We start from the raw sequence: 27,971 nt of genomic DNA on the forward strand, positions 1-27,971 counted from the left end.
GCTGCAGTGTGTTGTATGTCTGGTTGAGTTTGAGTCCATGCATCTGCATCTGGAACGTACTCCACAAGAATCCTATAACGGATATTATGCTTTTCTAGGTGTTCTTTAAGTGAATCGTGACAGACATCTCTGTCTCGTGAAAAAATAAGAATATATCCGTTATCAAGCTCTTGTAGGAGTTGAATGTGGTGTCTGATATTGCTGAGAGTTGTGGATACGTTTCGGCGGTGATCATTACGCTCTCTGAGGAGTTCTTTTGGATGCATCCAATAGTTTTGATGTAAAGGGATAATGAGGGGATAGAAACACGAGTTAGGGAATTTGGTACGAATTTCCAGTTTTTGATGGAAGGGGGAGTTGGGGTCCGAGAATTCATACATGGCTAGGAGTGTCGGTGTCCAGGCTACTCAGTCCACCTGGGGGGTCCCGACAGGGGTGGGTGTGAGGGCGGGGGTGTCTTGGGTGTTTATGAAAAACACTGGAACGGTCAAACTCTTACGAGGACCGGCGCGCTGTTAGGTGCTCGCTCAGTGGGCACGGTCGGAACAAGTGTAGTTTTACCATGTCGCAACGGGACGAGTTCCGAACCAGTGACCACACTGAGGGCTCTGACAAATTGCTCTGTGCCTGCGAAGATCTTGAGTAACAGGCAATGCTAGTTTCTGCCTATTCTTGGCTGGCAGTTGTCGATTGTTGATTGATTTGAAAAGGCTGTGTGCTGGTGGTCTATTCAAGATGAGCAAGGGGCTCACTGGTAGCTTGGCTGTTACGTAGTACCGTTGATATCGCAGAAGGCGGCAGTAAGGCTAGCGTTCAGGGTGCTAGACTTTCAATTGCCGGAGCTTGGTGCTGACAGGACTGCTCAGTACGAGCGCTGTGTTTGTGTTCTTTTCTAAGTATTAGGCAAAGGTTGTTGCTAATATAGGCCAGTTGGAGAGGGGAGGTACAGGGGAAATCATGACCACGGCAGTAGAAACGCCGAGAACGTCCATGGAGAGTGTAGATTCGATGACGTCATCGAAGTTTGACTCAGGTAATCGGTTGACAGTAGTCCCGTAGCTGTGACAGTGTGCGTATGTCAACATCGGGTAGAAAGCAGGGAAAAATGACGAATACGGCGGAGGTGGATAGAGGAGGAACCAACTGAAGTGTTGACAACTTCGGTACATTAAAAAACAACCCTAGAAATATAAATATTACTCTGTCCATTAGTTTAATTTTAGTCGAGCAAGTTGCGTTAGTAAATAGATGACAGAGCCATCTCACCATTGAAGAAGTAAGTTTTGGGAGATTAAAAGTTTGAGTCTGTTGGCATAGATGGCCGTAGAGAAGGCGCGCAGTTTAAATAGCCGGGGAAGGTATAATAATAATAATAATAATAATAATAATAATATTTTAATTGCCAAGTGGCCTATTTGCTTCTCGTCGCTATCAAGTTCCTCGGTCATCATTACTATGGTTCGGTTCAGACATTGTGAATATTTTTTCTCCTCCCGAAATAGTTAAAATGTAGTTCATACTGTTCACAACTTCGTATTAATTTATTTAGAAAGTTAGAAGAAGATCCAAAGGATGCATTAATCTGAAGTGGATTATTTATTTTGTCGTTGCAGGTTTTGCCCAAAATGAATACGACCGTTTCACCCTGCGAAGACTTCTGGAGGTATTCGTGTGGTCAGTGGCTGAAGAGCCACTCTCTTCCACCAACTCGCAGCCGCTGGAGCCTGGATGAGGAACGAGCTTATAAATGTGAGTATTCACCTACTTTCATGCCATCTTGCGATCATTTGAACTCCTCTTTAATTTTCTGAAGCTGGAAGCCTTCGAAATATAGGTCTATCGCCGGACCTTACGTATCCGATGCACGTTTGATTTTTAAATGTATTTATAATTCAATACAACCGATGTTAAATATACAAACATTCTATTTATTAAAGAATATACATGCGTGCTCTCAGGTTTGTTTTCACCGTTGTTTGTTTTTAGCATTCTATGTTTTTACAGCATGCCCCCTTGACCGCGCGAAAATTCGTTGTATGAGTTTCTATATTTTCCTTCATTGGGCCAAGACGCTACAGTTTTCTTCCTTGCCAGTAACGAAAATATTAATTCTACAGGCACTGTTATTCAATGAACCATAAGTGATGACTATATTAAACAAAGATTCCTTGAGTACTGTCTGTGGAAGCATTAAATTTTGAGAGTTATATCAGCAGTATCCTGGCGTTACGAAACCAACCTTAGTGCCCAGCAAAGTGACCCACAATATTAAGCACTACATTACAACGAAATGACCGCCAGTTTACTCTAGACTGAGGCAGAGGGGAGGGAGAGGGCATAAGTCTCTGGTAAGACCCAACTAGAGTATGGTTCCAGTGTATGGGACCCTCACCAGGATTACTTGATTCAAGAACTGGAAAAATCCAAAGAAAAGCAGCTCGATTTGTTCTGGGTGATTTCCGACAAAAGAGTAGCGTTACAAAAATGTTGCAAAGTTTGGGCTGGGAAGACTTGGGAGAAAGGAGACGAGCTGCTCCATTAAGTGGTATGTTCCGAGCTGTCAGTGGAGAGATGGCGTGGGAGGACATCAGTAGGCGAATAAGTTTGAGTGGTGTCTTTAAAAGTAGGAAAGATCACAATGTAAAGATAAAGTTGGAATCAAGAGGACAAATTGGGGCAAATATTCGTTTATAGGAAGGCGAGTTAGAGATTGGAATAACTTACCAAGGGAGATGTTCAATAATTTTCCAATTTCTTTGCGATAATTTAAGAAAAGGCTAGGAAAACAACAGATAGGGAACCTGCCACTTGGGCAACTGCACTAAATGCAGATCAGTAGTGATTGATTGATAACATGAATCCACAACATCTGTCTCAGGCTAAACAGGAATTCCAGTTCATGTTAGACAATAGCGTCATTCGACCTTCGAAATCAGAAGGGACAAGCTCACTCCACATGGTCACCAAAAAGGATGATTTCTTAAGACCAAGTGAATATTACAGACGCTTGATGACAGGGGCGTTCCAGACAGATACATTATTCCTAGGATAGATGACTTTCAACAGATTCTAAGAGGTGCAAAATTATTTTCTAAAATAGACTCATTTAAAGGCATCTTTCCACATCTCATTGGCTGAAGAAGATAAACCAAAAACTGCCATAATTACTCCATATCTGTGTAGTTTGAATCAGTGTAATGATTTTCGGGTTACGCAATGCTCCATCAATTTTTCAGCGTTTTATTAATGAAGTGCTGCAAGGTGTGGACTTCATGTTTCCGTATCTTGACGATATCCTTGTTGCTTCAAAGTCAGAGGACGCATATTATGAACGTCTGAAACTTGTGTTGCACAGACTAGCTGAATTTGGTTCGAGAATAAATGTTGCAAAGTCTATAATTGGTGTTCAGGAACTTGAATTTTTGGTTTACCTCATAATACCCGAAGGCTCTAAGCCAATTCCAGAGAAAGTTAAGGCTATGAGAGATTTTAAGCTACTGGAAACAGTAGCACAGACACAAGCAATCCTCCATGATTATCTGAGAGGAGCCAAGAGAAATGATCAAATGAAGATCAACCGGACAGAAGAGGCTAAAGTCCAGATTGAAAAATGCAACAAAAGTCTAGCAGACGCAGACTTACTTTTCCTAGTGCCAATTCTCACCTTGGACTGTTCACAGATGCATCAGATCAAGCAATCGGCGAAGTACTCCAACAAAACGAAGGCACGCGATGGAAACCCACCGTCTTTTATTCTAAGAAATTGAGTCCAGGAGAGAGATCATACAGCACGTACGACACAGAGCTCTTATCGATATACTTGGCTGTGAAGAAGTTCAGACATCTATTGGAAGCAAGACCTTTCCCCATCCTTACGGATCATAAGCCTCTGATCTATGTATTTAAACGAAAAAAATTCTCCTTGACAGTTTCACCATCTGCAGTACATAACGCAGTACACTACAGACATTCGACATGTTAGTGGGACAGATAATATAATTGCTGATACGCTGTCACGGCCGTGTGAAATTACAGCAATTGATTATGAAGAAATAGCAAGAGCTCAACAGAAGGATAAAGAACTAAATAGCGTAAATCAGTCAAACAATTCGTTGGATTTCAAGCAAAGCAAATTGTCCTCAGGAAAATCCATTCCTTGTGACACTTTAAGATGCAATATTCGACCCTAAAAGCCAAAACCATTCCGCTTTCAAATTCTCGAGCAAATCTACAATTTAGTTCATCAAGGTATTAAAAGTACTATTGAACGAATAACTTCAAAATTTGTGTAGCCAAATATAAAAAAAATGACTTTCGCAAATGGACACAATACGACAAAACTAGCAATATGTCAACTGAAAGAACCCGTTGAGAGACTCAATGTGGTTTATGTGGACATCATAGGGCCACTTTCACCATCCAAAGAATATAGGCGTATATATTTTTTTGATTTGTATCGACAGATTCATTGGTTGGATGGAAGTTATTCCATTGATAAACAGTACTGCAAACTGGATAGCTTGATTTGGTGTATCTGCTTGCATCATTACAGACCAGGATAAGCAGTTTGAGTCTGAATTGTTCAGAAGGTTAGTTGTGATATGTGGAACTAAAGTACAGCATACCTATCCAAATCACCCATAATCCAATGGCAAAATAGAGCGCTTGCATAGAACTCTAAAAGTAGGAATCAGAGCCCATGCATAATACCATAAGGTGGACAGAGTCACTTTCTACAGTCCTCCTCGGTTTTAAGGCCAGCACTGAGAGAAGATTCTCAATATTCAGTAGCAGGAATGGTCTGCGGAACCACAATCCGCTTTCGTGGAGAATTCTTCGAGAAGAAGGCTTCAGGTGTCAATCCAGGAACCTTTGTTGTGGATCTGTGGTGACACATGGACCAACTGAGACCAAACACACTCCGCAGCAACAATAACAAAAATGTTTTCATTCGTAAAGCTCTCTTCAATAGTTCCCATGTGTTCATAAGAATTGATAGTGATAAAATCACTCTAACCTCCTTACGATGTTCGATTTCCTGTCGTTAAACGACAAGATAAGTATTTCACCATCAGCATTAAGAGCACTGTTACCGGTAATACTACTCTAAACTGAGAGATGGCAGAATTACGTCTGGAGAATCACGTCAGGGTCACCACTTGATGCACGTTTGATGTTTGAATGTATCCTCATGTTCATAAAAAACAGAACACCTTGAAAGACTAGAGATAGGAAGTTCAAATTCACAGGACATGTTCATTAGTATGTTCTGCAGAAACGATTAGTATCTCAGTCACCTAGGTTCAGCATGTGCCCTGTTGCTTAGTAGGCACTCGGTCCTCCAAGGGCACTGATAACTTGCTCCATGCTTGATGGCATCGACGCGTATAAGGCGCGAATGGCGTCCTGGCGTATAGCCATCCATGCTGCATTCACCTGGTTCCACAGTTCATCTTTGGTGGTTGGCATTGGGTCACAGCGCCGCACCCGTCGTTTCACCATATCCCACACAATTTCGATTGGCGACAAGTACGGTGATCGGGCGGGCTAGGGCAACAGTCTGACATCCTGTGACAACAAGAAGGCACGTGTTCGTGCAGCAACATGTGGTCGCGCATTGTCCTGCTGCGTCTGGGGTGTCTTGCAGAAAGGGTGTGGTTTCGGGTCCCAGGATGTCATTCGCGTAGGTCAAACTGGTCACAGTGCCCTGGACACGCACCAGCTGTGATTTGTGGTTGTACCCAATAGCACGCCGCACCATAAGGCCTTGAGTTGATGCTGTATGTCTTGTGCAAATGCAGTCAATGTGATGCCTCTCCCCCTGTCTGCGGCGAACCAAAACGTGGCCACCATTTTCAAACAAACACAACCTGGATTCGTCCGAAAACACTATCTGCTGCCATTCCTGTCCCCACTGACGTCATTCCATATACGATTGCACTCTGTCGTGTTTATGCACATTAGTCAAAGGTAGGCGGAGAAGTGGACGACGCGCCGGTAACGCAGACCTTAATAAACGGCGACGGACTGTCACTCCTGATATTGTACGATGTGTTGCACTGTTCCACTGTTGCGCCAGAGCCGGGGAGGACTCAGATCTGTCCTGCAATGCCATTCGGATAAAGTGTCGATCTTCTCGGAAGGTGGTCTTAGTGGTGCGACCAGACCCATCTCGTCGTGTTCTACGGCCTTCTGTAAACCCGTTGCACTGCCGACACACTTCGTCTCACACGAGCAGCAATTTCCCGGATGGATGCATCACGTCCTCTCTTTCAAATCCTCATGTGACGGTACGGTTCTAGCATACGCCTGCGAGGTATCCTGCACGTCTGTTCAAGTCGCACTGATCCATAGCGACAACGAGAGCCGCAGGCACATTTTACCAGTCGGTGGTGGTGCGCCGAGATATCGATATGGACCTTGAACCTGAGGGCCGACTTGGTTCATACGCTAATCTTTTCTTCAGAACATACTAATGCACATGTCCTCTGAATATGAACTTCCTATCTCCAGTCTTTCAAGGTGTTCTGGTTTTTATGAACATGGGTGTATTTATAATTAAATATAACCAATGTTATATACACAAACATTGTATTTATTAAAGTATGTACATGCGAACACTGGCCCGTGGTGTAGGGGTAGTGTGCCTGCCTCTCGCGTGGAGGGCACGGGTTCGATTCCCGGCCAGGTCAGTGATTTTTCTCTCGACCTTAGGGCTGGTTCCAGGTCCACTGAGCCTACGTGATTAGAATTGAGGAGCTATCTGAGGGTGAGATGGCGGCCGCGGTCTCGAAACCCAGAATAACGGCCGAGAGGATGCGTCGTGCTGACCACACGATCCCTCGTAATCTGCAGGCCTTCGGGCTGAGCAGCGGTCGCTGGGCAGGCCAAGACCCTTTCAAGGGCGTTAAGTGCCGTGGGGTTTGGGTTTTGGATATACATGCGAGCTTTCATGTTTGCTTTTACCATTCTTTTTTTAACTCCATATCTCCTTGATCTCGCGAAAATTAGTTCTATGAGTTTGTATGTTTTCTTTCATAGGGCCAAAACGCTACCAATCAATCAATTAATCAATCAATCAATCAATCAATCAATCAATCAATCAATCAATCAATCAATCAATCAATCAATCATCAGTGATCTACATTTAGGGCTGTCGGCCAGTTGGCTGATTCCCTATCAGTTGTTCACCTAGAGAGATTAGCTACACAGTTCGCGTCATGTAGGTGTGAACTCACATTCGGGAGAGGAAGGGTGTGAACCCAACCGTCGGTAGCTTTGATGATGGTTTTCCGTAGTTTCCCATTTTCACACCAGGCAAATGCTAGTGCTGTTTGACTGAAAGAGTGAGAAATATTGAGGTGATAGAAAGACTAAACAAGAAGACCGATGCACTCCTCTCCGTCAAGAAGCGGAAATTTGAATGTTTCGGACACGTGATGCGGAATTGGTACAGGACCCTACAATTGGTGATGCACGGGAAGATCTCAAAACAACGGAGACCTGGCTGAAGAAGAATCTCCTGGCTGAGAAACTTGAGAGACTAGTTCGAGATGAGCACGGTGCCACTTTTTCATGTGGCAGACTCAAAGATTAGAGTAGGCATGATGATCATCGCCAACCTTCGATAGAAGGCGGCAAGAAGTTGTAGTATTTAGTTGAAAATGAAAATCCGAGCATACAAAAATAATTTCTGATAACTTAGATCCTATAAGCTTTTTTTTTTTTGCTTTACGTCGCACCGACACAGATATGTCTTATGGCGACGATGGGATAGGAAAGGCCTTGGAATTGGAAGGAAGCGGCCGTGGCCTTAATTAAGGTACAGCCCCGGCATTTGCCTGGTGTGAAAATGGGAAACCACGGAAAACCATCTTCAGGGCTGCCGACAGTGGGGCACGAACCTATAAGCCTTTTACAGACAGGAACAAACATAAAATGCATCCTAATCTCCGATAAAAATTAAGTCACATTGACTTCGTGATATTTAAAGGCAAATTTCTGCGCGGCCATATAGACTTTTAGTGTACTGTACCTTGTATATACTTAATGAAAATACAATAGAAGCTCATTAATCCGGACCCCGTTAGTCCGGACTTCGCTTAATCCGAACAGTCGTTTAATAATAATAATAATAATAATAATAATAATAATAATAATAATAATAATAATAATAATAATAATAATAATTGCAACTGCAGTATAAAGCTGAGTTACGAACGCATTGTTGTAAACTACGCAGAGGAGGTGATCGTTGAAAATGTGATCGCTGCAGAACGCTCTGAAACGGATTAATATGACCAGGAAAAAGCAGGTGATATTATTAACCGTAAGCCAAAACATAGTGAAATTAAAGACATTGCAACAACTATCGAGGTATCTCATTGATTAGTATACCAGGCAAAGTATTCACAGGCATCTTGGAAGGGAGGGTGCGATCAGTCGTTGAGAGGAAGTTGGATGAAAACCAGTGTGGATTCAGACCACAGAGAGGATGTCAGGATCAGATTTTCAGTATGCACCAGGTAATTGAAAAATGCTACGAGAAGAATAGGCAGTTGTGTTTGTTTCGCAGATCTAGAGAAAGCATATGACAGGGTACCGAGGGAAAGTATGTTCGCTATACTGGGGGACTATGGAATTAAAGGTAGATTATTAAAATCAATCAAAGGCATTTATGTTGACAATTGGGCTTCAGTGAGAATTGATGGTAGAATGAGTTCTTGGTTCAGGGTACTTACAGGAGTTAGACAAGGCTGTAATCTTTCACCTTTGCTGTTTGTAGTTTACATGGATCATATGCTGAAAGGTATAAAATGGCAGGGAGGGATTCAGTTAGGTGGAAATGTAGTAAGCAGCCTGGCCTATGCTGACGACTTGGTCTTAATGGCAGGCTGTGCCGAAAGCCTGCAGTCTAACATCTTGGAACTTGAAAATAGGTGCAATGAGTATGGTATGAAAATTAGCCTCTCGAAGACTAAATTGATGTCAGTAGGTAAGAAATCCAAGAGAATTGAATGTCAGATTGGTGATACAAAGCTAGAACAGGTCGATAATTTCAAGTATTTAGGTTGTGTGTTCTCCCAGGATGGTAATATAGTAAGTGAGATTGAATCAAGGTGTAGTAAAGCTAATGCAGTGAGCTCGCAGTTGCGATCAGCAGTATTCTGTAAGAAGGAAGTCAGCTCCCAGACAAAACTATCTTTACATCGGTCTGTTTTCAGACCAACTTTGCTTTACGGGAGCGAAAGCTGGGTGGACTCAGGATATCTTATTCATAAGTTAGAAGTAACAGACATGAAAGTAGCAAGAATGATTGCTGGTACAAACAGGTTTTTTCAATGGCAGGAGGGTACTCGGAATGAGGAGATAAAGGCTAATTTAGGAATGAACTCGATGGATGAAGCTGTACGCATAAACCGGCTTCGGTGGTGGGGTCATGTGAGGCGAATGGAGGAGGATAGGTTACCTAGGAGAATAATGGACTCTGTTATGGAGGGTAAGAGAAGTAGAGGGAGACCAAGACGACGATGGTTAGACTCTGTTTCTAACGATTTAAAGATAAGAGGTATAGAACTAAATGAGGCCACAACACTAGTTGCAAATCGAGGATTGTGGCGACGTTTAGTAAATTCTCAGAGGCTTGCAGACTGAACGCTGAAAGGCATAACAGTCTATAATGATAATGTATGTATGTATGTATGTATGTATGTATGTATGTATGTATGTATGTATGTATGTATAAGCATTGTCATAAATACTTTAAAGATAACAACGATGAAAACGTACAGTCACTCCCATAAATATTCGGCCACTGATGAATCACGGAGCATTGCTATACAGTAGCCTATGCTGTAAAATATAGGATATTGCGCACATGGGTGAAATGCTTTTTTTTTTCTAGTGGCTTTACGTCGCGCCGACAGATAGTCTTATGGCGACGATGGGAGAGGAAAGTTGTAAGGAAGCGGGCGTGGGCTTAATTAAGGTACAGCCCCAGCATTTGCCTGGTGTGAAAATGGGAAACCACGGAAAACCATTTTCAGGGCTGCCAACAGTGGGATTCGAACCCACTACCTCCCGGATGCGAGCTCACTTGGGTGAAATGACACGCCTCAAATATATTCGGTCACCCGGAAAGGCCGGGATTGCCGTTGTGTCCTTTGACAGAGACAGTTCAGATAGCGTTGCAAAAAACGTTCAGTTCAGTAATCCGGTGCGGCAAGACACGTCGTGCCGAAGTCATTTCCTGCAGTGTTGCGGACTGGTATCAAATGGGGTGTAAAAGACAATACATTACCGCGTTTGAAGAACGCCGGCTCGTGATATTACATAATGCTCGAGGTAAATCGCGTAGAAATATACCGCAAATGCTTAACATAAGCAGAATAACAGTTGGAGACATCATAAGTCTGTTAAAAAATGAGGACAGAATTGATTCAAGAAGGCTGACAGAACGAGAGGAGCGGTTTGTGCTTCGGAATGTAAAACGAACTCCGAAAATTAGTGCTCTGAAACTGGCTGCAGCTGTTTTAGAGGAGTGTGGAAAGAAAGTGGGTACTGAAACCGTGCGAAGAGCACTGCGAAGGTATGAGTTCTTTGGGAGAAGAGCTAGGAGGAAACCATACATTAGTGCGGTGAATAAGAGGGCGAATCAAAAAGTACGTCTTATGGTTATTTTTGAAACCACCTACACATAGGCAACACGCTATGCCAACATACAATGTAAGTGCACTTTTCCGCACAGTCCCCAAGAGACTAAACATTTCTCGGAACGGTCAGCCAACTTTTCCATTCCAGATGCATAGAAATCACCTCCAACGCTATGTAACCACCTGGAGACAGCTGCTTTCACCTCCTCGTCGTCCTTCTTCAGCTTACCGAACACATGATAATCACATGGCACTAAGTCTGGACTGTATAGAGGATGTTGGCATACCTCCCACATGAATCGCTGCAGCAGATCGGATGTTTGGCGGGCGCTGTGAGGGGTGGCGTTATCGTGCAACAAAATCACTAGCTCGCCACGAGAGCAACGTTGTGGACGATGATTCCGAAACGATGAGGAACTGAAAGCAGCTGTCTCCAGGCTGTTACATAGCGCTGGAGGTGATTTCTTCGCATCCGGAACAGAAAAGTTGGTTAACCCTTCCGAGAAATGTTTACAGTTTCTTGGGGACTATGCGGAATTACATTGTATGTTGCTTGCTTGTTGTTTAAAGGGGCCTAACATCGAAGGTCATCGGCCCACATTGTATGTTGTCATAGCTGCGTTGCCTAGGTGGTTTCATAAATGGCCATAACTTGGAAATGTAACTTACTTTTTGATTTGCCCTCGTAAAAGAAAGCGACTAGAGTTCACAAAAATCTGCGTAAGTGCTTGGTGGAAGGATGTATTACCTGTATTTGTTGATGAGTCAAAGTTCAACGTCTTCAGGTCCGATGGAAAGCAATTGGTGCGGCGGAAACGTCACGAGGAACTGAAAACAAGCAATTTACAAGCAACGGCAAAATATGGTGGAGGAAGTACAATGGTGTGGGGATATGTTGCATCGAACGGGGTTGGTGTACTGAGTTTCATAGAACATACTTTGACAAAAGAGGGCTATTTGGCTATCCTCAGAAACAATTTGCGACAATCTGCGGAACAACTTGTTATACAGCGTACTTTCAAATTCTACCAAGACAACGCCCCAAGCACAACACCACAATCACCGGGCCTGAACCCCATCGAGAATGCGTGGAGTCAAATGAAGGCAGCTCTGAAATTGCGGCCGCCATAGTCCCTCACAGACTTGAAGAGGAGACTTCTACAAGAATAGGTGGTATTAAGCCCTGGTTATATCAAGAAAGTTACCGCCATTATGCCGAATCGACTGGAAGAGGTCATAAAACATCAAGGTGGACCTACAAAGTACTGGGTGTGTAACAGGGTTGTGAATTATGCGAGTTTATGTTGCTTTTTCTATTCATTCATATCCTAAAGGCAAGTCCTTGTCGCTGCAATCGCATTCGTCTCTCCTCTGCTCAGCGTTTCAGGTCAACATATTGTTTTCAAATTCAGCCTGTCTATCACGGAATCCAGATACTTCTTCCTCGGTCTTCCTCTTCCCTTCTTACGCAGAACTTTTCCTTCCAGCATAGTCGTGAGGAATGTGTTATGTTGAAATATGTTAGAACGTTCAGCTTTTTATATAGTGGCCGAATATTTTTGAGGCGGCACTGAAAATTATTGCTTTTATTTAATGTACGGCAGATGGCGTACTAATAACTGTCAGAAGAATTCGACTTACATCACAGTGTTTGTAGAACCTGTTATTATGTTTTCCTACATGGTTCGTTGTATTATACGTTATCATTACAGTGTAAGAATAACTACCCAATAAAAGTGTGTCAAAAATCAAAGTGACCGAATATTTATGGGAGTATCGCATTTTGCATTGGAGACATTTGCGTGAGTTAATTATTAAAAAAAAATGTCAACGGAAGACAGCAAAAGATCAGCAGTTACTTCAAACCAATGAGATTGTCAAGTGTGGTCAGTGAAGGTGTGCGTTGGTTGCAATGTTCTAATTCTGTAGTGCACTAGTTATTCTGTATTTTGTTGGGCCTAATACTGTACTGCATTTTATCTTTTATCCTAAATAACCTATGTATTTCTTAAATTCAAAATTCTGTGCTGTACACATTCATGTTACTGAGTAGAGTGTTTAGATATGTACCATGGCTCATTTCATAAGATATTTTGGTTAATCCGAACTTTCATTAATGCGGACAACCTAGAGTCTCAATTAGTCGGGATTTATGAGGTTCTACTCTAGTCAAATTCATGTTTATTCTCCTGAATATGTACCGATTTTACAAAAAGGAGCAGCAAAATTACGTTGATATAACTTTTTCGTAAAATTCCAAATTTTCTGCTGGATAATCTTTGCGATTGTTCTCTTCTAGAAATTTGCTTGTTTATATTCCTGGGTGTTCCCACCGAATATTATGGAAACCTGCACCGAAGGACTCATTTGAGAAGAACTTTGTCTGAAGTAACACGCTTAAGTTTTGCTTATGATCTGGCTTCGATGATGTATCGTGTGAGGCGAATGGAGAGAGGATAGGTTACGACATTCACAGAGGTGTGCAGAATGACTTCATGAAATATGTACCGGTAAGTCAATAATGAAAATAAATGTATTGTCTGAAGTAACTGTAGTGAATACAAGCTTCCTCTGCAGATCAGTGGAAGAGTCTCGGCTTCAAAACTCCACCGAGTGGGGCTGTGTGGCTTAGGCGGAAGAAGCGTTGGCCTTCGCAGCACAGGTTGGCGGGTTCAGTCCTGGCTCAGTCTGGTGGTATTTGAATGTGCTCAAATACGCTGGCCGCGTTTCGGTAGAACTGCCACGTAAAACAACTTCTGTGCGACAAAATTCCGGCACTTGGGAGAAATAGTTAGTGGGACTTAAAACCAATAATATTATTTTTTCAAGTCGATTTTGACCAACTATGGAGCACGCAAAATAACCCTTCATGATTTCAGTTTCCTTTGACGACAGTAATCCATCACTCTCTTGCTTGCAGCTTCCTTCTTTTCATCCGTCCAATGTAGTTTCTTCTTGGTCGCTGTTTCTGGTTCTTGGAACCCCTCAAATGTCTGTCTGTGGTTCTGGCGGGGATGTTCATTTCCGTGATGTTTGTTTCCTGTAGGTCCTTCTTCATGTTAATAAACCTCCTTTCGCATGAGTTGCCACATGACTGACAGTTTTTTTAATGAGCCTGTCGTCCCGCATTCTCAAAATGTGTCCGAAGAATTTAATCCTTCGTTTTCGTATGTCGCCTGATATCCTGCTGCATATTTTGTACAGTTCTTAGTTGCTGCGTAATCGGTACGGTAAGTGTCGGCGTGATTTCTGAGTCCGAGGATTTTTCTTTCTTCCTTCTCGATATCTTCGCTGTCATTTCTAGTTGTTAATCCTAGGCTTTCTGATGTGTGTACAATAGGATCTCTGCCTGATAGTGTCATAGCTTGGTCTTAATTGAGATCACTTTCTTCTTGTATGTGTTCTTCATAGGGTGGATTGCAAGCTCTGTCATGGTTTGCATCTTTATCTAGTCCGTTGGGTTGTACGATGTTACCAAGGTACTTGAATTTAGCAATTTTATTTATAATATCTTTCTTTATTATCATAACGCATTTTGGGGCTTCTTTAATGTTGGTCATGAATTTCGTTTTTTTTTTTTTTTTTTTTCAAACTATATCTGCAGGCCAGTTTTCCCTGCTACCTCTTCCAAGATAGCCGATTTGATGTCCTCTGATAACAACAGCATGAGATCATCAGTGAATGCTAAACAGTTAATTGCAATGTTTTCTTTCTTCTAACCTACTCTTAGTTGGTCCTTAATGCCTTCTTCTGCAAGTAATTTTTCCCATTCTCTGATAACATTGTCCAGGATGTAGCTGAACAGCAATGGGGATAGACCATCTACTTGTCGTACGGCTGTCTTGACTTTGCAGGGCTCCGCTATCTCACCCGTGAACTGAACTTTTGAGTTTGTGTTTGTTGTGGTTTTCTTTATTAATAGTATTGTCTTGTTATCTGAGTCCATTTGTTTAAGGTTTTCATAAAGTGTTGTTCTGCCAACTGAGTCATATGCTTTCCAGAAGTCCACAAGCACTGCTACATATTTTTTGCATTTTTGTCCTTCAGTATTTTCTTGAGGTTCCAGATTTGTTCCATGCACCATCACCCATTGCGAAAGCCATCCTGGCATTTGCCAATTTTGTTCTCAACTTGCTGCTGCTCTACCCTCAACAACAGTGCCATGGGCAAGATCTCGTATGTCTCTGGTACCAGTGAGATGCCTCTGTAGTTGTCTGTAGTTGTTAACATCTGTTAATTTCTTTCTTTTTTTTTCCAGTGGATGAATCAGTGTGCATTTTCAATCACTGGGGGCTTTTGCCAGTGTCCCAGATTTCTTGCATTAGCTGATGTAAGTAAGTTCTTGACCATTTGTGGACTTGAATGTTTCCATAGCTCAGCTGTTATCGAGTCTTCACCAGATGATTTGTTATTTTTGAGTTTCTTAATCAGATTCATGATATCTGCTTCATCTGGTGGTGCCGAGTCTGAGTTCTGCTGTGTGTGTTCTGTGTCAATCTTTTCTTTTGGTTCTGGGCATTTAAGTAGCTGTTTAAAGTATTCTATCAACAGTTCGCAGTTTTCTTTGTTGTTTGTTGTGTTACTTGCCATCCTGTTTCTTAAAACAGGTAGTTGGCATTTTGAGATGTTCTTCTTAAATGTGCTGTGGAAGTCCTTCATGTTGTTCCTTTGGAAACCTTGCTCTATTGTGGCCAGTTGTTCTTTTTCAAGTTTTCTTTTATCTCCTGTTATGATGATTTAGTTGTTTTTCTCTGTTCTCTAAAACTGTCATAGTTTCCAAGCTGTTCCAATGAGTACCACCTCTTCCAAGCTTGCAGCCTAAATGATATTGCATGTTCACGCCTTTTGTTTCACCACAGATATTTGTGTGTTTTCTTGGCTGCTTTTATCATGGTCTGGTTCATCTGATTCCATTCGGCTGTTTCAGTATCAGTCAGTTCATGGTACCAGTACGTGTTATTGTTCTGTTTCAGCTTTTGAATATTGAATCTTACTATCCTGTTGTTTGAGCATTTTATACTACCACTGGGAATGAACTTTACTTTGATGGTTATTAGGTAATTATATGTTTATATATTTGCTTCTTTTTAGACTTTTACATTCATAATTTCCTTTTATCTTCTGTAGGAGATTGCAACATGATCAATCTGGTATTCTCCCAGTAGTTTGATTGATGATGCCTACGTCATTTGATTCCTGGCCTTGAAATGGGTGGACATCAGTTTCAAATTAAAGTTCCTGCAGAACTCTATAAGCCTTTGCCCATTTCTGTTGATTCTTCTATGAGCAGGGTATATCCCCAATATTTCCTTGTATTCCTTTTCCTGTCCTACCTGACCGTTGAAGTTGCCTAGTAGTATTTTAACGTGATTGCCAGGGATTTTTTTAAGTCACTGATTCTAGCTCATCCCAGAAGTCATCAACCATTTGAAGGGTTGCCTGAAAATCATTGTTGATTGGGGGTGTATATTAATGTGGGGGTACACCTTGTTTGTGTATTTGATTGATAGTAGTGCGAGTCTTCCGTTTGGGGACTGGAAGTCTGTAACTGAATTTAGAATGTTCTTGTTAACTACAAATTTTGTGCCTAGGTGTGGCATTATCTTCACAACTCTTGTGCCAACTTTGCCTTTCAGGAATCTGTAGTTGTTTAATTTCATTGCAATATTGTCCGTGAATCTAATTTCCTGAAGTGCCATGATCAGGATTTTTTTTGTTGGTTCATTATGTCTGTGAGCTGTTTGAGCTTTCCTATTTTTAAAAGCAAATTTGTTAAGTTTGCCAAAAAAGTTTTCATTTAGGCATTAATTTTTGTGTATTCAGACTGGTTGCATGTGATGTCAAGGGATTTCTTAGAGGCTCTGACTCCTCTATGCATGCTGGTTTGGGCTCTCCAGAATGTGATAGCCCAAGTGCACTGCTCAAGGCAGTGGTGGATTTCATTACCACCTGGAGTAGTTTCCAAAAGAAATGTTTCCATCATGTGAGTTATTAGGATTTGTTGGGAGAGCCAATTGAGGTCAAATTGAAATACCTACTAGGCTGTAAGCCTTAGGGTTACTCCATTCCAGTAGATGTGCCTGTATTTTAGCTCTACTGTCAGGAAAAACTGTTCCACCTTCTTCTCCATTGAGAATATACTCTTCATTTGCCATCAAAGACGTTGGTCTTCTTCATTCATTTGTATCCTAGACAGAGGCCCTTACAGGGTGCTATCATCTGGATCCAAATGGATCCTATTTTGTTTCCTGTCCTCTCTGACAAAGGCTGCACTCCATAGGCAAAAATCGTCCAAATATGGAGTATTATGATTATGTAAAACAAAATGGCAGCTGATTTAGTATGCAAGATGGCCCTACCTGTCGCAATCTACATCCAATAACATGTTCGCTCATTTAGCACACAATTTAATGTTCATAAATATTCACATATGCATAATGAGAAACATAAATATAAGGGTATAAACATTCAACACTTCCCTGTAAAGATCTGGGAGCAGAGATAAGGCTATTTACTGATGATGATATATTTTACAGAATAGTAAATGAGTTGCAGTACTGTGACCGACTGCAGGAGGTCCTAGACAATGTTATGAGATGGACAGCAGACAGGGTATGATGGTAAATGGGATGAAAAGTCAAATTGTAAGTTTCACCAAGAAGAAAAGTCCTCTCGGTTTTATTTACTGTGTTGATGGGGTGATAGTATCTCATGGGGAACACAGGAAGTACCTTGGTGTTAATATAAGGCATAATCTTCATGTGGGTAATCATATAAACAAGGTTGTTAACGAAGGTTACATATTTCTTCACCAGGTGTTTAGGGGTTTTAGTAAGGATGTAAAGGAGAGGGCATATAATTATGTGGTAAGACACCAGTTAGAGTATGGTTCTAGTGTATGGAATTCACACCAGAACTACCTGATACGAGAACTTAAAAGATCCAGTGGAAAGCAGCACGATTTGTTCTGGGTGATTTCTGACACAGCAGCAGTGTTACGAAAATGTTGCAAATTTTGGGCTGGGAAGACTTGGAAGTAAGGAGACGAGATGCTCGACTATGTGGTATGTCTCAATCTATCAGCAGAGAGATGGCGTGGAATGACATTAGTAGATGAATGAGGTTGAGCAGAGCATTTAAAAGTAGGAAATATCATTTTATGAAGATAAAGTTGGAATTCAAGATGACAAATTGGGTAAATATTCATTTATAGGACAAGGTGTATGAAAATGGAACACATTTTTGATAAATTTCCATGTTCTTTGAAAATGTTTAAGAAAAGGCTAGGTATACAATTGATACGGAATCTGCTACCTGGACGAGAACCCTAAAAGCAGATCATCGATAACTGATTGATTGTTTTCAATTTGTTTTACCTCACACTGTCACAGATCTTATGGCGACGATGGGACAGGAAAGGGCTGGGAGTGGGAAGGAAGCGGCCGTGGCCTTAATTAAGGTACATACCCAGCATTTGCCTGGTGTGAAAATGGGAAACCATGGAAAACCATCTTCAGGGCTGCCGACAGTGGGGTTCGAACCTACTATCTCCCGAATACTGGATACTGGCCACACTTAAGCGACTGCAGATATCAAGCTCAGGGAAAAAAAAAAGAATTGAGTTACAGTAGAATAATTTGATCAGTAATGGTGTAGTATATACAGTATGCAGAGAGTAGAGTCACATAAAAAATGAGGCTGTCTCAATGCCTATATGACATTAGTTCTACTTACGGAGATGTTTTGAACTAACAAGGTCACTACAACTGACCATCTTGACCAAGCCTTAAGAATGAGAAATATTGTAATAAATACGGTACTAGAATTTTTTATGTTCTAAACTGTATGAAGAAGACTTACTCCAGACAATAGGCCATGGCTGTTTTGTTCTATTGTTGTATTCAGATTAATGTTTGTCGACATTGTCTTAAAACTATTGTTAATTTCCCAAATAATTGCTGTAGAAATGACTTTGAAGTGACTGAAAGTAGACTTCCCAACTCTTGACAGAATTACTTCTTGCTGCAGAAAAATGCATACGCAGGATTTTAGTACTAGCTATTAGTTTTTAAGTAGAACAATCCTCTCATTATGCAATTTTCTATAGCATTCAGCAGATTTCAAAAAGTTAGATTGTATTGCTCCAGCTTAATTATTTGTTATAGAATTCATTTTTTATCAATCAATCAATCAATCAATCAATCAATCAATCAATCAATCAATCAATCAATCAATCAATCAATCCAATCAATCAATCAATCAATCAATCAATCAGTCAATCAATACTGATCTGCATTTAGGGCAGTCGCCCAGATGGCAGACTCCCTATCTGTTGTTTTCCTAGGCTTTGCCTAAATGATTTCAAAGAAACTGGAAATTTATTGAACATCTCCCTTGGTAAGTTATTCCAATCCCTAGCTCCCCTTCCTATAAATGAATATTTGCCCCAGTTTGTCCTCTTGAATTCCAACTTTATCTTCATATTGTGATCTTTCCTACTTTTATAAACGCCACTCAAACTTATTCATCTACTAATGTCATTCTATGCCATCTCTCCGCTGACAGCTCGGAACATAGCACTTATAGATGTTGATTCCCATAGGGAACGTAAAAATATTTGTCCTGAATGAGTAAATTTATAATACTAATATAATGGTCCGTTATTGGACATTATAAATTTTCCAACTAACTCATTCATTTATAATACCAATATAATGATAAATTTACTCATTCAGGACAAATATTTTAAGTTCCCTATGGGAATCAACATCTATATCATCTGATGGCCAGGGAGGCATCAATTTTTGGAAATGAGACATAGCTCTCATAGTGCATGTGCACTGCTGGTGGCTTCAAGTAGCCTATGCAGTGGCCTCCACAGTATGCACTAGCCTTGCGTCTTGGGAGGTGTGCTAAGTCCCAACAGACGAGCCCAACTTAGCACACGAGTGTGAAACGCAGGCAACCAAGAATGAGTTGGCTGGAAAATTTATAATGTCCAATAACGGACCATTATATTGGTATTACATACCACTTAGTCGAGCAGCTCTTCTTCTTTCTCTCAATTCTTCCCAGCCCAAACTTTGCAACATTTTTGTAGCGCTACTCTTTTGTTGGAAATCACCCAGAACAAATCGAGCTGCTTTTGCTTGGATTTTTTCCAGTTCTTGAATCACGTAATCCTGGAACCACACTCTAGTTGGGGTCTTACCAGAAACTTATAGGCCGTCTCCTTTACATCCTTACTACAACCCCTAAACACCCTCATAACCATGTGCAGAGATCTGTACCCTTTATTTACAATCCCATTTATGTGATTACCCCAATGAAGATCTTTCCTTATATTAACACCTAGATACTTACAATGATCCCCAAAAGGAACTTTCACCCCATCAACGCAGTAATTAAAACTGAGAGGACTTTTCCTATTTGTGAAACTCACAACCTGACTTTTAACCCCGTTTATCAACATACCATTGCCTGCTGTCCATCTCACAACATTATTGAGGTCACGTTGCAGTTGCTCACATTCTTGTAACTTATTTATTACTCTATAGAAAATAACATCATCCACAAAAAGCCTTACCTCTGATTGCACTCCTTTACTCATATCATTTATATATATAAGAAAACATAAAGGTCCGATAATACTGCCTTGAGGAATTTCCCTCTTAATTATTACACGGTAAAGAAAACCTTTCCTACTCTAATTCTCTGAGACCTATTTTCTAGAAATATAGCAAACCATTCAGTCACTCTTTTGTCTAGTCCAGTTGCACTCATTTTTGCCAGTAGTCTCCCATGATCCACCCTATCAAATGCTTTAGACAGGTCAATCGTGATACAGTCCATTTGACCTCCTGAATCCAAGATATCTGCTATATCTTGCTGGAATCCTACAAGTTGAGCTTCAGTGGAATAACCTTTCCTAAAACCGAACTGCCTTCTATCGATCCAGTTATTAATTTCACAAACATGTCTAATATAATCAGAATGAATGCCTTCCCAAAGCTTACATACAATGCATCTCAAACTTACTGGCCTCTAATTTTCAGCTTTGTCTATCAACCTCTCCTTTATACACAGGGGCTACTATAGCAACTCTCCATTCATCTGGTATAGCTCCTCTGACCAAACAATAATCAAATAAGTACTTCAGATATGGTACTATATCCCAACCCATTGTCTTTAGTATATCCCCAGAAATCTTATCAATTCCTGCTGCTTTTCTAGTTTTCAACTTTTGTATCTTATTGTAAATGTCATTGTTATCATATGTAAATTTTAATATTTCTTTAGCCTTAGTGTCCTCCTCTATCTGGACATTATCCTTGTAACCAACAATCTTTACTACTGCTGACTGAATACTTCTGCCTTTTGAAGATCCTCACATTCACACTCCTCTTGTTCATTAATTATTCCTGGAATGTCCTTCTTGGAACCTGTCTCTGTCTTAAAATACCTATACATACCCTTCCATTTTTCACTAAAATTTGTATGACTGCCAATTATGCTTGCCGTCATATTATCCTTAGCTGCCTTCTTTGCTAGATTCAATTTTCTAGTAAGTTCCTTCAATTTCTCCTTACTTATGCAGTCATTTCTAACTCTATTCCTTTCCAGTCTGCACCTCCTTCTTAGTCTCATATTTCTCTATTATAATAAGGTGGGTCTTTACCATTCCTTACCTTCCTTAAAGGTACAAACCTGTTTTCGCATTCCTCAACAATTTCTTTAAACCCATCCCAGAGTCTGTTTACATTTTTATTTACCGTTTTCCACCGATCATAGTTACTTTTTAGAAACTGCCTCATGCCTGCTTTATCAGCCATATGGTACTGCCTAACAGTCCTACTTTTAAGACCTTCCTTTCTATCACATTTATTTTTAACTACGACAAAAACAGCTTGATGATCACTAATACCATCTGTTACTTCGGTTTCTCTATAGAGCTCATCTGGTTTTATCAGCACCACATCCAGGATATTTTTCCCTCTGGTTGGTTCCATCACTTTCTGAATCAGCTGCCCTTCCCATATTTACTTATTTGCCATTTGTTGGTCATGCTTCCTGTTGTTCGCATTTCCTTCCCAATTGACATCTGGTAAATTCAGATCTCTTGTTACAATCACATTTCTTTCCATGTCGTTTCCTACATAGCTGATTATCTTATCAAATAATTCTGAACCCATGTCAGTGCTACCCTTTCCCGGTCTGTACACTCCAAATATATCAAGTTGCCTATTATCATTAGAAATGAGCCTTACATCTAGAATTTCATGTCTCTCATCTTTAACTTTTCGTAGCTTACAAATTCTTCTTTCACCGGAATGAGTACTCCCCCTCCAACCATTCCTGTCCTATCCCTACGATACACACTCCAATTCCGTGAGAAAATTTCTGCATCCATTATATCATTTCTCAGCCATGATTCAACTCTTATTACAATATCTTGTAAATATATATCTATTAATTTACTCAATTCTATTCCTTTCTTTACAATACTTCTACAGTTTAACACTAACAATTTTATGTGATCCCTACTTGAATTCCAGTTCCCTGTTCCCTTATCACCGCTCCCTAGGCCACCCTGTTTCCCTGAATGTACCTCCCTATTACCCTTCCAAACAAATTTCCTAACTTACACGTACCACTGCGGTTTAAGTGAAGGCCATCTGAGCCCAGATCCCTATCTCCTACCCACCCATTAGGATCTAGAAATTTCACTCGCAGTTTCCCACAGACCCACTCCATAGTCTCATTTAAATCCCCAATCACCCTCCAGTCAGTATCCCTCCTACACAGTATTCCAGTAATAACAATCTCTGCTTTCTTAAACTTCACCTGTGCTGCATTTACCAGATCCCACACATCTCCAACTATGTTGGTACTTATATCAGCTTGCCTTACGTTGTTGGTACCAACGTGAAACACTACCACCTTCTCCTTCCCCTTCCCCTTCTCCCTCTCTTCTACTTTCCTCAACATCTGCCTCAACCTAATTCCTGGATAACATTCTACCCTGGTTCCCTTTCCTCCACACACTTTCCCCACATGTCTGGAATCCCCCATGACCAGGGCCTCAACCCTACCCAACTCATTTGATCCCCTCCCCTCCTGGTCAGCCCTATCTTTCCTGATAGCTGCAGAAGCTACTTCCTCCTCCCTTTTCTCCTTCCCATGACCCTGTTCCATCTGTCTTTTCCTATCCTCTACTCTACATTTCCCTTTCCTACCTTTTCCCTTCCTCCTACTTCTACACATCTCAGCAACAGTTCCCTGTCCCTCACCTTCCTTCTGTTGTTCTACCTGGAGTGACTCGTACCGATTTCGCACAGACACCTGTCCTGAATTCTGATTTTAATAATTTTAATATAAATTTTAATAATTGTTCTGGGGATTCTGTGGAATGCATAGGTGAAAGAAGTTGCGGGCATGAATAGGTGGATATAGAAAAGATGGAAGATTAATATAAAACTTTAAAAATTTGTGATTAAATTTCTTCCTTTGATCTGTTGTTACTTTTCAAATTTTAAATATTACACTTTGCTAAGCAAATAACAATTAATCAGGTACAAGGCCTGCCTCGTGAGCTTGAGTAAAATCAACAACAATTTAAAACAATGAGCTTGAAGCTCCCTAGTTATCAATTTAACAAGAGCACCATTGCTCCTTTCAATATATACTCAAGGGGATTGAGCTCTAAATTTTACACCAGTAGGACGAGCATCTTTGCTCTACACAATTACTTCCTAGGAGCCTAACCTCCAAAATTACAAGTTCCAGGCCTATTAAGGCACCTACATACATTTAACAAAACCAAATAGTAGACACTGTCTTAATCGCTCAACAGTCTGATTTACCAAGACAAAAAATGAAAAAAATAGAAGTTGACTTTAACAGGGGTAACAAGTACCCATTCCACGTGGCCTTAGTTAAAAACAAAATGTTAAAGTTACTGACCAAAAATCAAAATGTTAGGAGACGTACACTTGCACTCTTTTGGAATTCACCAGAACATCATTAAAACCCTAGGTGGGCTTATGGCCCGACATTACAGAGGCTTAGCCTATACTGCGGAGGTGACTAGATGGAGAGAAAATTTTAATTTACAGAATGAAAGGGTAGATTTTAAAGGTTACAAAATTGTCACCTCAGTATTAAGTTGAAAGGGAATGCAAGAGGGTTCTCACTCTTTATTCCCTAAGTTTGATTAAGTTCTTTAGACTAGTTTGAGAATTTTCATTGAGAAAATTAAGTTACATTACAAAGGAATTTGAAACCTTCCCTTCAAACTAGTTTTCAACGGTTAAACAGAGTCTGCCATTACCTTGAGCTGGTGGACCTCCCGGTGATGGACGAGGCAGCCCTTTCCCCTACCTCCGCTATGAACACACTCTAAACCTTTTGACTGGAGCAATCACAAGGACAATATGGCCCGAATGGTCCCAACTTTTATAGCGGAGAGGAAGGTTCCAGATTTCTCTGGGCCAAAACCCTGATGCACCCCCAATTTTCATTGGACAGTCAAATAAATATCAAAAACTCTGATTGGTTACTTAAATAAATATACATAACTTCTTACTGGCTGAAATACTGAGTTGGCGGGAAGAGATAGAAGTGTTGATAACTTTAGAACACCAAAAACAAACTATAAACAATTCAGTTTAGGAAACCCTAACACACAAAATTACTTTGAAAATTAATAGTTCATACTCACCCCAGAGGGCGCGCATAAGTTGATAGTAGCAACATCTGTTGATAAATGTCCATACTATTTCCGAAATGAGTTTCAGAGTTTCTGTTATGAACAACCTTCTAAAAGGTGCTTATTTGAAATGTGTGGGGTGGGTGTACCTCCGGTACAATAATTTTGGAAAATATCTTTATAAAAGTTAATTTTCAAACTTGTCAATATTTCTCCATATCATTGTGGATTATATTAGAAAAGAATGCCCACTTTAGAAACTTTCCCAGCATTATAGTTCTAGTCAACTGTAACAACTGAATCTGTTGTTTCAAAAAGGTAACATGTACACAACTGCAAATTTTACAGGAAGAACTAAAAAAAACCCAGTTTCTTCACCAAAAGTAAGCCCATTCAGAATTGTTACACAATGTCTGTGTTTTTCTTACATACACAAGATAATGGTTCTGTATTGCTTAGTGTGTTCCACATTAATAGAATAGTTGCTTAAATATTCAGCATAAGTTACCTTTTCACATTAAACACAAGGCAATGAAATAAAAATTTCTACCAAAATGATTTTTTTCTAACCAAACATAACTGAAAATGTAACTGAACTGGTATGACATACACTTGCCATGACTAGAAATCATCTTCTGCAGGCTTGGCATGGCCTATTTTCAGCCAGGTGACAATCTCAGACCAATAGTATGTATTTTTTGTTGGAATGTACTTCAGCATTCTCTTGTGATTGATGGACAGTTTGCAAGACAAAGCAGGAAATGAAGCATTATTTGGCGAGTTCATACTCATACCTTGTTCATGCACTAATGAAATCACATTGTCATCGGCCTATCATTCAAGGTTAGTGCAGTTACTTTACCAGCTGACATATGATGTACTGTTTGCTCAGTAGCATTTAAGGACTGCCAGCACCTTTGAAGGAAATGTACTCAACAGTAGACTTTGGCAGTGTTTTAGTTTGAGAGGGTAACATGAGCAGCATTTAATTCCCTTTCAAACTAAATGACTGTTCAAAGTCTCTTTTTATAGATGAACGGAATATGATATGTTGGCACCTTGAATCACGTAGAATGGATGCGAGTTCACTCTGGGGGTTAAAAAAAAATCTCTTGTTATCTTTTCAAAAAAAGTGATTCAGTTATACCTGCCGTTTCTAAAAGTATTAAGTACTGAGTTTTTATTATACCAAAAATGTATAATTTCATGTATCCTGTTTGAAATCATCAATAGAGAAATACATAATTTAAGAAATATTGTTGCAGAAAGGGAAATTGTTCTTGCTCAATAAACCTAACTAGGGAAGCATGATTAGTGCTGAGGCTTAATTGCTGGCTTTCCACGTAGACTGCCAACCTTTGAATGCTGGTGTATCTCGGGTTGGAATTTTCACCTGGAAAGACAGATGACATCATGAACCCCCCAGTCAAAACCTAAAATAAGCCAGGATGACTCCAGGGACCCCAGGATTGCTATAACAGGGATAAGCTGAAGAATGTTTTTTGATAGCCTTAAGAGATTTTCCAAGTCAGGACTATGTGTCACTGATATATATATCATATATCGAGAGATTGGAAAACATAATGGCAGAAAACACTATGATAGGTAGGTGTGAGAAGAGTGGGCAACAGAAAGGGGAGACAAGGGCAAACATGAAAACAAAAAAGGACGAGGCCAATATCTGCATCTTCATACACTGGTTTTTTCTTTTTGTTTCTTTTGCTAGTTGCTTTATGTCGCACCGACACAGATAGGTCTTATGGCGACAATGGGATAGGAAAGGTCTAGGAGTGGGAAGGAAGCGGCCATGACCTTAATTAAGGTACAGTCCCACCATTTGCCCGGTGTGAAAGTGGGAAACCACGGAAAACCATTTTCAGGGCTGCCGACAGGGGGGGGTGTTCGAACCCACCATCTCCCAGATGCCAGCTCACAGCTGCGTGCCCCTAACCGCATGGCCAGTTCACCCAGTCTTACACTGTTGTCTTCAAACTTCCTCCTTATAAATCCCAGTTCTTCTGCATTCATTTCTTCTCAGCCCCTGAAGAGCTCATTTCTGTGATCTTCAATTTTTATGTTGGAAGTGTAGGATAAGAAGAAAGTGGGGTAAACAAGAGGAAAATGCAAGTGACAAAAACCCCTCCGGAGAGGCCTGGTGACCGGGCGAGTTGGCCGTGCGCGTAGAGGTGCGTGGCTGTGAGCTTGCATCCGGGAGATCGTGGGTTCAAGCCCCACGGTCGGCAGCCCTGAAGATGGTTTTCCGTGGTTTCCCGTTTTCACACCAGGCAAATGCTGGGGCTGTACCTTAATTAAGGCCACGGCCGCTTTCTTCCAACTCCTAGGCCTTTCCTGTCCCATCGTCGCCATAAGACCTATCTGTGTCGGTGCGACGTAAAGCAAAGAAAAAAAAAAAAAAAGAAAAAGAGGCCTGGTGAAGGTCTGTAGAGTTATTGTCCATAGACGACCTGTATGTCTGAAGGTGAAGCCCTACCTAGGATGAAATATGATGTTGAAGATGCTACACACACGTAGACTTCGAACCAGAGAAGTTAACCAATGAAGGTTAAAAGGATACCATTTAATATAACATGTAATTCTTTTATCTTTAATTTTTAAAAAATCAGTTATCACACTATGGTTTTCTGTGGTTTCCCATTTTCACTTCCAGGCAAATGCCAGGACAGTTCCTATTCATAACCCAGAGCAGACTCCTCCATCTCTTTGTTCATTTTCATTCACCATCATTTATTTCGTAAGTAGGAAATTTTATATTTGATCCATATTGACACAGTATTCAGGAGAGTAGGTGAGGAATTATCCACCTTTCAATACAAAATTAAATGGAATAACTAAAAATTGCACCATTTCATATGTATGGGACCGGTTTCAATCCTTGCATAGGGTCATCTTCAGCTATATAATGTTTCTAGATCTGTTTTTTTCTGGGTTTTAAATGTTTTGTGTTTTATTAACTTGCAGATTTTAAATGATATGGCTGAAGATGATCTTACGCAAAGGTCGAAACTGGTCCCATACATATGAAATGGTGTAATTTTTTACTTATTCCATTTTATTTTGTACTGAAAGGTGGATAATTCCTCTCCTATTCTCCTAATCATTTAGTTCGTCTTCATTAGCTCATCAACTAATGTTGGTAATATGATGGGCACACAGCTGTAAAAGTCATGACTCCATCTTGTACCCGATCCCGTATCAGGAAAATGGGATTAAGGGATAGACAGACACACAGTTATCACTCGGTTATTATACCTGTATTTTTAAAGAAAGTTTCTTATCGTAGCACTATTTTATGTTGCAGATCGTGAGCATTTGAGGACGCTGATAACGACTCTTCCTTACCCAACGGATCCCCGTTCTATACCATGGAAGATGCTGAATCTCTATGACTCGTGCATGAATTTAGATAACGTAGAAGCTGATGCTGAACGCCCTTTGAGGAAACTTATTATGGAACTTGGTAGGTCCTTTCTTATTTTAATTGTACAATTCTATCTCTATTGTTGTTTGGTTTTGAATGTATATGTTTTATGTATTGGTAGTTACAGTATTTGTGGTTATTTGCTGAACTTCCATAGTTATTATTTAGTTAA

At 40.6% G+C, this 27,971-nt stretch overlaps 1 protein-coding gene across 1 annotated transcript in view; it reads left to right on the top strand.

Annotated features, from left to right (window-relative positions):
• Nucleotides 1-27,971, top strand: part of LOC136863150 (endothelin-converting enzyme 2) — a 539,501-nt gene that overhangs the window by 341,486 nt on the left and 170,044 nt on the right. Inside the window, exons 2-3 of the mRNA XM_067139494.2 lie at nt 1,614-1,749; nt 27,680-27,838. Of these exons, the coding sequence (XP_066995595.1) occupies nt 1,614-1,749; nt 27,680-27,838 (295 nt within the window). The remainder of the gene's footprint in view (nt 1-1,613; nt 1,750-27,679; nt 27,839-27,971) is intronic.

Source organism: Anabrus simplex, chromosome 2, assembly GCF_040414725.1.
Source record: "Anabrus simplex isolate iqAnaSimp1 chromosome 2, ASM4041472v1, whole genome shotgun sequence".
NCBI lineage: Eukaryota > Metazoa > Arthropoda > Insecta > Orthoptera > Tettigoniidae > Anabrus > Anabrus simplex.